Genomic DNA, 10,076 nt, shown 5'->3' with positions numbered 1-10,076 from the left:
GAGTTTTTTATTTTAGTTTTTATTTATATTTTGAGAGTTTTATCGATGGCGCATGGAATTGGGCGGGAAAAAGTAATAGAAATATTGCACCCTGGTTTTGGCGATATTTACTATCGAAAGCCACTAGAAGGGCAGAATAGAGTATGGTCATTTATTGAAAGTGGCCCACGTTGTGGGAAGTGCTAAACAGCGGTGTTTGGGTTCCCAAATTCCGTGAAAAGAGGTGACGCGTGCTGTGGTTGGCCACATTTTGGTGGTTCGTAGCCTCCTCTTCCATTTTCGAATTCAAGTTTTCGGAAAACTAATTTATGGTCAAATTCGTATAATACATATCTAATATATCAAGAAATAATTTAATTAAGTTTAAAGTTAAGTTTTTAATATTTTTACTATAGCTGATAATATTATTTTATATTATCCACAAAATCTCACAATTTTTTTTCTAAGAAGTCATGATAAGATAGTTAAAATTGAAATTATATAATAATAATTTTTTATCAGGAAAATTATATAAATTACTAAAATAAAATCAATTAATTTGTATGTAGTTTTTGAATTCCATAACGACAAAATATATATCAGGTTAAGTTTTTTAATTTCAATTCTTAAATTTTACATTTAATTAAATTTGGGTGAAGAGATGAACATACAAGCAAGCCAGTGCAAGTTAGATGACGAGAAGAGATGCAAGTTATAATTATTTTAAATGAGTTTTTGTTTAGGTTGAAGGTGAAGTAGAAAACGCTCATAATTTCTATTTGGAATTAAATTGTTTATATTAAAATCTCATTCATCAATCTTGATTAGGTTTTATTTTAATTCAAACTGATTCAGTCACAAAAATGGAGGATGGAGCAGAAAACACCCTTAATTTCTTTATTAGAATTGAATTTTATTTTGATTAAAAACATATTCACAAATAAAGAAAATACGTGAAAAAAAAACTAAATTTTAATTACTTTAATTTTTAATTGGCTGGTGTCGGTAGATTTTCAATTACATTAAATTGTAATTAAGTTGAAAAAAAAAACTTTTAATTACATTAATTTTTAATTAAATGGTATTGCGATTAATAATATATATGTATATTTTTAATTGCATTAAATTTTAATTAAGTATAAGTTTTATTTATCTAAGAAGGTGAACATGTGATTCAATAAATAAAAAATATAAAAAACAATTATTTACACAATTTATTTTGTTTGACAATGGGATGATTTTGTTATTTTACATTATGTTTGCTATCCGAACCAAAAATATTATACAAAATTGTAAGACCTTATTATTTTATGAGTTAAACTTCGATTTTAACTCGATCTATGATGGAGAAAGAAAGAAAAAACGACAAGATAAAACAAAATGAACATAACTAATTAATAAAAAAATTAAACAATAAATACTCAATTAAAAAATATAAAAAATTTATAAACTCAATTAAAAACAAACAAATCTGTGAAAAACTTTAAAATTTAATTAAATCCAACAAAACTATAACTTAATAAAACTCGTGCATTGATTAATATTTATACTGTTTTGATTTGAATGATAAAGAAAATTACTATACAACACAAAAGCACATTGCCATCTCCATACTTCAGCGAGTTTGTTTTAGAATATTAACATGTAGAGTTTACAAACTTTCATATTTTTTTAGATTTTGCTCACTTGAATATATTTGGAATAGAGTGACTAAAGAGATTTGAAAGGATTTAAAGGTAAATTTTTTTTATTGATTATTTGAGTGGATTTGGAAGTAAGTGAGAGTGGATTTGGAAGTAAGTGAGAGTGAATTTGAAAGTAAATTTTTTTAATTTGTCATATCAATCAAATCCTACACTAATTCTTACAAATTTTACTTCTAAATTCACTCTCAGTTACCTTCAAACCTACTTAAATAATCAACAAAAAAATTTAATTTCAAATCCTTTCAAATTATCTCAATCACTCTCCTCCAAATTTATTTAAGTGAACAAAACCTTAATCTTAGAATCTCGTGATTGACGAAAATGAGTTAATTTTTTATTTTGACAAATAAATAAACTAATAGTGCAAAAAAAGTTTAAATTTGTCAGTTAAAAGCATTTTGTTTATTGTTAAACTTGTTATTTAAAAAATAAAAAGGCTATATATGATTATATACTTACATACATATAAACTATTATTATTTAATCATTTATAATATATTTTTTTACCTAAAACATGTGGTATATGATCTTTTATATCAATTCGAATCTTATCTCTCCTTTTCTCCATAAATTTATACCAAGTTTTTTTCTTGAACACAACTCTACAACTTTTAACTACCAACATCCCACGTGTGTAGTAAAAAAAAATTACCATCACCACGTTATTGTAAGAATTTCAATAGCGCTAATGAAGATTACTTTTGATAAGTAATACTTTCTCAAAAGAAACAATTATTTGGTATTTTACAAAATAGGTGTAGCTGTCTTCTGTGAGAGTAAAAATGATTTCTTCTATGTTTAAAGAAATAAAAAGAAGGTCTAGTTGTTATAATATTAAAAGATAATTCTCATTTCTTTTCTTTATATATTATGGTATAAAGGTTATAACGTGAACTCTTACTTGCCGATAGATAAAAATGAAAAGAAAAATATTATTATTATTATCATTAAAATATAAATGAATTTCAACTGTATTTATTTTTTTCATAAAACGTGATAAGTTTTGTTTATTTAAGTCATATGGTTTTAAATAATGTTTGGTTACGATGTATAAGATAATTTTAAGTACTCAATATTAATTTTTGAACAAAATCAATCTTATTTGGACATTTGTTATTATTATATGAGTTTGTTATAAACAAGAAGTGTTACTGCAATAGTCTATAATTTCATATTATCAAAAAGAAGTGGAATACTCGACATTGTGAATAAAAAATAGTCTATTTTTTTTTTCACTCTTCAAATATTTTGTAAGGATAAAATCAGGGGAGAATTCCACATTTTAAAATAAACAATACCTTAAACATATAATAATTGTCTTTAATAATATTACTCGACATTGTGAATAAATTTCTTTTAGAAAGTGACTATTTCGATGGTAAGCATGTTTAGAAATTTTTTGAAGATTTTCAAGAACGAATCAATTCTCCTATTGAAGAAATAACTATATATACAATTCCTGTTTATTGTTTTTGTTTGACGTAAAACAGGGAGTCATGTCATGACCACATTACGTAGACAAACTTGGGTGGATTACACGTGTTCACTTTCATCAAAGGCACAGAGGAATAAAATAGCAAAGCCAAAATTTTATTTTCATCATTCATAGCCCATGATATGTCAGGTGTGCTGTCTAACTGATCAGAGAATATACCCGAGTGCTTTGTTTTCGTGGCACACCACTTCTTCCTATTCGTCTTTAAGGAACAATTGTGCATGATTTTTCAGAAACCATAGTGAAATGTTTGACATCAACATTGAGATAAAGGAAAATAAGATACAAAGCACGGCTCGAATTAAATGGACCGTTTGAATAATGCTATTCTATATAGTAATTCTAATAAGACGCACAGAGATCTTCAAAGCCCATATACTCGTGTTTTTCTATCTTCTCAATTATGTTCTCTATTCCCACTCCACCTGTGATGCAAAGGAAATGGGCATTAAAATTTAAAAGAAACGAAAATCTATGTAATCCAATTAAAATCACAGAAAGTACCTAAACTCAGTGCGCTGATGAAAATGGTCAATGCTAGTATGAAGATGATAATGGATGCTCGCCCAAGAACTACAATTATCCTTCTCACCACGTGCTGACCAGCGAAGGCAGCTAAGGTTGCAACCAGAGCAAAGTAGGAAGCTGAAGCAAAGAGGTTAATAAATTAATAAACAAATAACTAGCAAGTTTCACAATTTTTTTGAATGTTCATGAAATTAGCAGCTAGTGAAATTGCTTCAGTACACATTCTTATAGCAAATAAACTTTTTTTACTGCCACTTACCATACGGTACTGGGAAACGACCCAACAAGTAGTATTGCACCACTGACATGGAGGATGAAAAAACCATAGAAAAAGTTGATGTAGCACTTGCTACCTGCAATACAAAGAACAAATCTTTAATAATCAAAGTTATATTTTTCTGGTGAGATTGTTCTTGGGAGATTCTCAAGAATGGTGAAGAGGATACCTGAGGAGGAATTCCCAATTCTAGAAACAATGGTCCCAAAATGAACCCGCCTCCTAGACCAAGCAGTCCACCAACCATACCAGCCATTATTCCAGTGGAACAGTAGAGACAGATCTGATGAATCTTCCAATGGGTTATTTCCTTTCCCTTTGATGCAATCACTCTAGTTCCTTTGTACAAGCCTATGGCTTCAAAAAGTGTAACGGAGACTGCAATAGGAACCTTGAATTGACAAATCAAATATCACTTAGTCTTTGGCGTGTCATGGTATTATTTTGCAGAAAGTTACATATATCAAAAAGCTAAAAGTTACATATATTCACGGATTCTTAGAACCATAGAACCAAATGATTTTATACTGCAGAAACTTATCTGATATGCAGTGCCCAAATATGTAATAGAAGATATCTTACCTGCAAGAAATTAACAACCCAGAACTGGATGGAGCAGGGCTTGCTGTATTCCTGCACAGAAATGAATTTACTAGACACAAATTAGTAACTATTAAACAGTGAAACTCATCAGCAGCATGTTTGTGATTAAGGAATCAGAAAATTAAACAGTATGTAACAGTTTGATTACCTTAACAATCTGAACAATGAAAAAGGCCACCCAGACATACACGAGGAGTGCTAGTTCTTTCCAATATATGTTTTTTAGTAGAGGGGCCTGCATGTGCACGTGAAAATTTTGTTTAGTGGATAAAGTTAGATGAATTATGATGGAAATGACTTGAAAAAACCTTGAGATTACCTCCTCAAATAGTGAATCAGTTGGACCACTTGGTATTGACTTGTAGTCATCTGTAATAAAAGGTTTACAAGTTACAACAGTAAATGTTGAAGAGATTTTCTTTTACTTTAATTTTTATCTGATAAATCTCATCATTCAAATTTGGATCCTCTTTCCTCTCTACTTCCTACGGGGTTTTAATTTGCATGTTGTTATTTTCAGTTTTGAAATCATCTGAAGGGTTCTTATGAATATCATAGTCAGGTATATAGGTGCTTACTACCAGGTTCTGGTTCTGCCTGCAGCAGTTTGGATGCTTCCTGAAAGCCAAGTAGCGTAGTATTCATGTAATTATTTTCAATGGGTGAGATTCAACTCAAAATTTCAGGAAGTATAATAAGGCGAATTTACCTTCTTTGCAATTGTTTCCTTTTTCCATGTGTCTATGCCTTTGTATGTAGCTTTTGTTGATGTGGCTGACACCGATTATTTCCAAATTAGCATTAACATTAGCAAGAAAGAAAAATATAACTAAGGTTATCATGGATATTGCATAAACAATGTCATTTGCAGCATCAATTGATTATGAAGCACTGCCAAATACAACAATATAACTAAATTGACTGCTAAGTGTAGATTTCATGAGATTTCTTTCCATAGAAATTTATTCTGATAAACCAAAATATCATATCTAAAATATGAAAGAGTCTATACTCCAAATTTACCTTCTGTACGTATTCTTCTGTTATTATTAATTTTTGAATCTTTTATAAAATCCTTGCGAACACGCTGTTTTCTGCATTAGATTTTTAACACAGCAGTTTTCAAAACTACTCGTTTATTTGTTCTTTCAACCAGACCATCTTCCATGTCCAATATCTAGTTGTCAAGTAAATAATTACACACGCATAAAACATAAAATACATTAAAAAAGAGACAAATATTAATGATGTTGTTATATAGTTATTACCTACGAATAAGATGATAAGCAAAACTGTCACCATCCAATCAGCAAACATGACATTACATATAACGCCAATGCTTATTCCTAACATGAGCATAGGCTGGAAAATCAAAGCCAGGTCATAGTCTATAAGCGGCATGTCCAGTGTTGGGTGTCTGAGCCTCAGATTATAGTACACAGTTGATATTGATGCACCCATTATCATACCTGAGGTTATGAAATCAAAGCTATGACATGAAGAATCCAAAAACCCAATGTTGCAATAAACCAAGCTAGATAGTAGAGACAAACACTTAGAAATGGCCGTTGAAGACTTGGGATCAAAGCCAATGATCAAAGCAAGCATAGGAACAAAAATTCCTCCACCTCCTACCCCTCCAACGCTTCCCAATGCAGCTCCAGAAAATCCAATGATGGATCCTACTATAATTTTCCAACCAAATTTCATGTTCTGCTCTACCACCAGCACAATGCATGCACATTTCAGAATGCAAGGATAAACAAAAAACAAAGTACTATGCTTTATAATGTATGCTACAAAAGTTACTCGTTACGTATCTATGTGTTTGATGAACTCACCGGCCAAACAGGTTCATAGGAAGACTTTCCCTCCTCCCACAAGAAATTTGCAATGGCTTTCAGAACTCCTTGTCTCTCTTTCTCACCATCATTTCCCATTTCTTTTTCTTTCAACATTCTGTCCGCTAAACTGACACTGCAGATCATAGTAAGAATACATAGGACGAGCCATGTTGCTGCAACAATTGAACAAGTCTTGCGTTTCACTAATGTAGCCATGAATGCAAGGTGAGAATAGCCAGGGATGAGAATCTAGGAGCTATGCTATGTTCCTTAGTGTTTTCTCCCTTTGCTTCTATAACTATAGCTGAGGAAGGAAATTGTGAAAATTTAGGAGTGCATTCTTCAGTACCACCATCTTGTGTCTATAATTTATATATACAAATATCTTCAGCCACTTTAGTGACATTTTTTTTATTTCATTAAAGAAAAATCTTGGTTAAATGGATTTTTGAGAGGTGCTTAATTTTTGGTTTTTCACATGTTATTGCTTTCATACCTGTTTCCAAAACTCCATCTGTTGTGTATAGAATCTATAATAGTAGAAGATTCCTCTATAGTACGTTTTAATTTCTTAAAATTGTATGGTCATTCAAAAGACAAACATTTGTAGTAATTAAATGTCTTTTGTTATTATTTTTTATCACAATCTCAAGGAAGGTTCATATAAAATGACAACACTAATTTAAAGGTACTGGAAGCCGAAACTCCAACCAAAAGCAAAAATTTTATCCTTATTGAAATGCATTATGAACATTTTGGGTGGTATTTAGTCGTTTTGGCACGTACAAATCGTGCTCGTGTTATTACACTGTTGTGGCACACCGATTATTTCATTAAAAATCTCTAAAAGCCTAGTTTACTATGAGTGGATTAGTAAACTAATTTAATCTGATTTATTAATTAGTGAGTCTAAAAAATTCAAACTTGATATAATTTATATAATTTATAATAGGTTGGTAGCAGAAACCGAAAAGAACACTGCTTACGAAGAAACACGGCCTGCTTGCAAAGAAACACGCTCTACGATGTTTCAAAAAATGAGAACATTTAGGATTAAGATTTTTATTTTTTTAATATAATTTAAAATTTATTAGTGAGTTAGTGAGCCAACATAAATTGAGCCGAGTCCGATTCTAACTCTTGTGTTGAAATTTACAATGTTTTTAAACTTTGAATCTATGATTAGTGGGATTACTTATTGAATTTTAACCAACTTTTACAGTTCTATTAAAATATATAAATGAAGAAAAAGTCAAGGAGAATAATTATATATGATTTTTTCATATATATATTTCGACGTTTTATCAATTCTAAGAAGATTGAAAGTTAAAGTTAACTCACCTTTTTCTTATGCTAAAAGATTATGAGAGTGTAAAGAATACTAAAATTTAAACAGTATATTCACCACTTAAAAAACAAATTAAATAAGTACTTTCCCCATATCTAACGTCAATAACAAGCCAATGATTATGGAGGAAGCTTCATGAAAGAAACATTCATATTTAGTTGTTTTTTTATGTTTTATATTTCCATTTCTTGAAAAAGAGTAAAACAAAATAGTTTTCGGATTATTAAATTATTGAAATTCCTTTCGTTTTCATTTAATACTTCTATTCTTTTAACATCTATTTCACCTAATAGATATAAAGTTCGTAAGAGTAACAAAAGAGAAACAAACAAAGGTTGATAAGTGCCAAAATCTCGCGTGTACTCAAGTGTAATAGTTTTTGAGAGGTCACAATGTCATTTTAATCGGAGTTATTCTACAAAGAATTACGGTGTAGTTTGTACGATAACAATTTCACAAATAAGTACCAAATTAAAGAGATTATGTTAATGTATATTTGAAGTTTAGGTGATGCTCACTGGTTTTTTCCTCTTGTCTAGAAAAAAGCTATTTATCAAAATGGTGGTATAAATAATGAAAATAGAATACAAAACCTTATATTAACATAACACTAAAAAAGGATAATAAAATCCCGTAACCTTGTAAGGGAAGCAAACAAACCTACCAGTTTTAGGAAGCTTCATGTAACAACGACAACGAAGTCTTTTTTTATAAGAAAACGTTTAAGCATTAAAGTGTTTATTTTACATTTGTTATTTATTTGTCGGGGACGATTAAGACTGTACAAGAAAGTCATGAGATGTGTTTTTTTTGTTTTGTTTCATTATTTAAAAAAAGATAAAAAAGAATTAAAGATGATGTACAAAATTTTGTTATGAAATATGATTGGTGTGATTTGAAAGTAGAGAATGGTAAGTCACAAAAATAGTGATTTTAATGTTAAAATGATTGTATGAAAAAAAAACTGAAGGATATAATTGAGTAAAAGGAGAAGCATCCCAAGCTTTACGCGCCTCCCAATCATAAGTACAAAATCTTGACATATTTTAATTTTTAAAAATTCAAATTTTCTTTCTTCTTTTGATTCCTTGATGATACGGAAAAGGGGACAAAAATAATAATATTTTTTTTATGAAGGAATGGTTTAATGACATATTTTTAATTCATTTTGACACAAGAAAAAATCGTCATAAAAAATGTATTTTTTTAATAAAGAAAAAATTAAAAATAAAAAGAATTATAAAAAATTTATGTGTCAAAATATATATTTTTATTTATGCAGGGAATATCCTCTAACTTAATACCAAAATTTATCTATGACAATGAAATTAATCTATTTCTTCTTGCTAATTTTCTAAACCAGTCAAATATTTTTTTTTTGAAATATCTCTCTTTCAATCCAATATTCTGTAATTATAATCTCTGGTCTCATTTTGGCTTTAAATTAATTTTGTTATGTAGTTTTGGTCATTCTTATTTTTAATTTTATGAGGTCAACAAATTTCTTCTAAACATATAATATTACTAGAAACTAAAATATAAAAAAGTCATAATTTTTATGTTATTTCAACACGTGCGTGTTGGTTGTATATTTGGAACATTGTTAATAGCTGGCTAACTATTTTGTTATAAGTAACTTGTTTCTATTCGAAACGTAAAGGAAATAGTAATTCCAAATTATGTATTTTCATTTTTGAGAAGTTGTAGAGTTTTAATAGCATATAACTATTATTTGAATTTATTTTATACCTTTTATTTATCTTTTATGAAATAGAAAAATCTTATATTTTTAATTTTATTCTCACAAGACTATACCGTTTACTTTTAAAGTCTAATTTACATTTAGTTTATTACCAAGAATAATTTTTTCACTCTAATAAAATTACCTATGTAAATAAGATGTAAAAATTGATTAATGATATTAATAATAAAAATATATTTTAACAATTTTTAAATAAAATATTAGAGTCCTTACAAATATACTCATGTTATCAAATAATTATGAATAAAATTTGTGTAATATTTATGTATGATTTTTTAATCTAAAGTTTTATATTAACTCGTACATGTTTTGTTGTTAGGTACTGTACATAAAAGCTTTCTTTTTTGTTTTAATATCTGATGAAGTTATATGCTCACATCATTTTTTAATATAAAAAAATTATTTGATAATTTTAGTGTAGTATGTGATGACAGTTGGAGTTAATAAAAAAAAGTCAATGGTAAAAACTAAAAGAAAAAAAATGGAACTAAAAAATTAAAAGAACCTATATTATGGGATGAAAAGAAAATTTAA

At 28.6% G+C, this 10,076-nt stretch overlaps 1 protein-coding gene across 3 annotated transcripts; it reads right to left on the bottom strand.

Annotated features, from left to right (window-relative positions):
• Positions 1-3,254: 3,254 nt before the first annotated feature.
• On the bottom strand, positions 3,255-6,768 carry LOC108335420 (sulfite exporter TauE/SafE family protein 3). 3 transcript variants are annotated; one of them, XM_017571435.2, is made up of 12 exons: positions 6,430-6,768; positions 6,142-6,301; positions 5,857-6,057; positions 5,298-5,362; positions 5,167-5,206; positions 4,908-4,957; positions 4,737-4,823; positions 4,568-4,618; positions 4,155-4,376; positions 3,968-4,061; positions 3,685-3,825; positions 3,255-3,605 (listed from the first exon to the last, which is right to left on the bottom strand). In XM_017571435.2, the coding sequence occupies exons 1-12, from the start codon at positions 6,646-6,648 to the stop codon at positions 3,523-3,525; spliced, it is 1,413 nt and encodes a 470-aa protein (XP_017426924.1). In that variant the 5' UTR covers positions 6,649-6,768; the 3' UTR covers positions 3,255-3,522. The 3 variants fall into 3 exon arrangements, with proteins under 3 accessions (XP_017426924.1, XP_017426926.1, XP_052725489.1); XM_017571437.2 differs by having other exon boundaries at positions 5,170-5,206; XM_052869529.1 differs by having other exon boundaries at positions 6,142-6,306; positions 6,430-6,562.
• Between the last annotated feature and the right edge of the window lie 3,308 nt (positions 6,769-10,076).

The sequence above is a fragment of the Vigna angularis genome, chromosome 10, assembly GCF_016808095.1.
Source record: "Vigna angularis cultivar LongXiaoDou No.4 chromosome 10, ASM1680809v1, whole genome shotgun sequence".
In the NCBI taxonomy this organism is placed as follows: Eukaryota; Viridiplantae; Streptophyta; class Magnoliopsida; order Fabales; family Fabaceae; genus Vigna; species Vigna angularis.
This window is presented reverse-complemented; position numbering and strand designations above follow the sequence as displayed.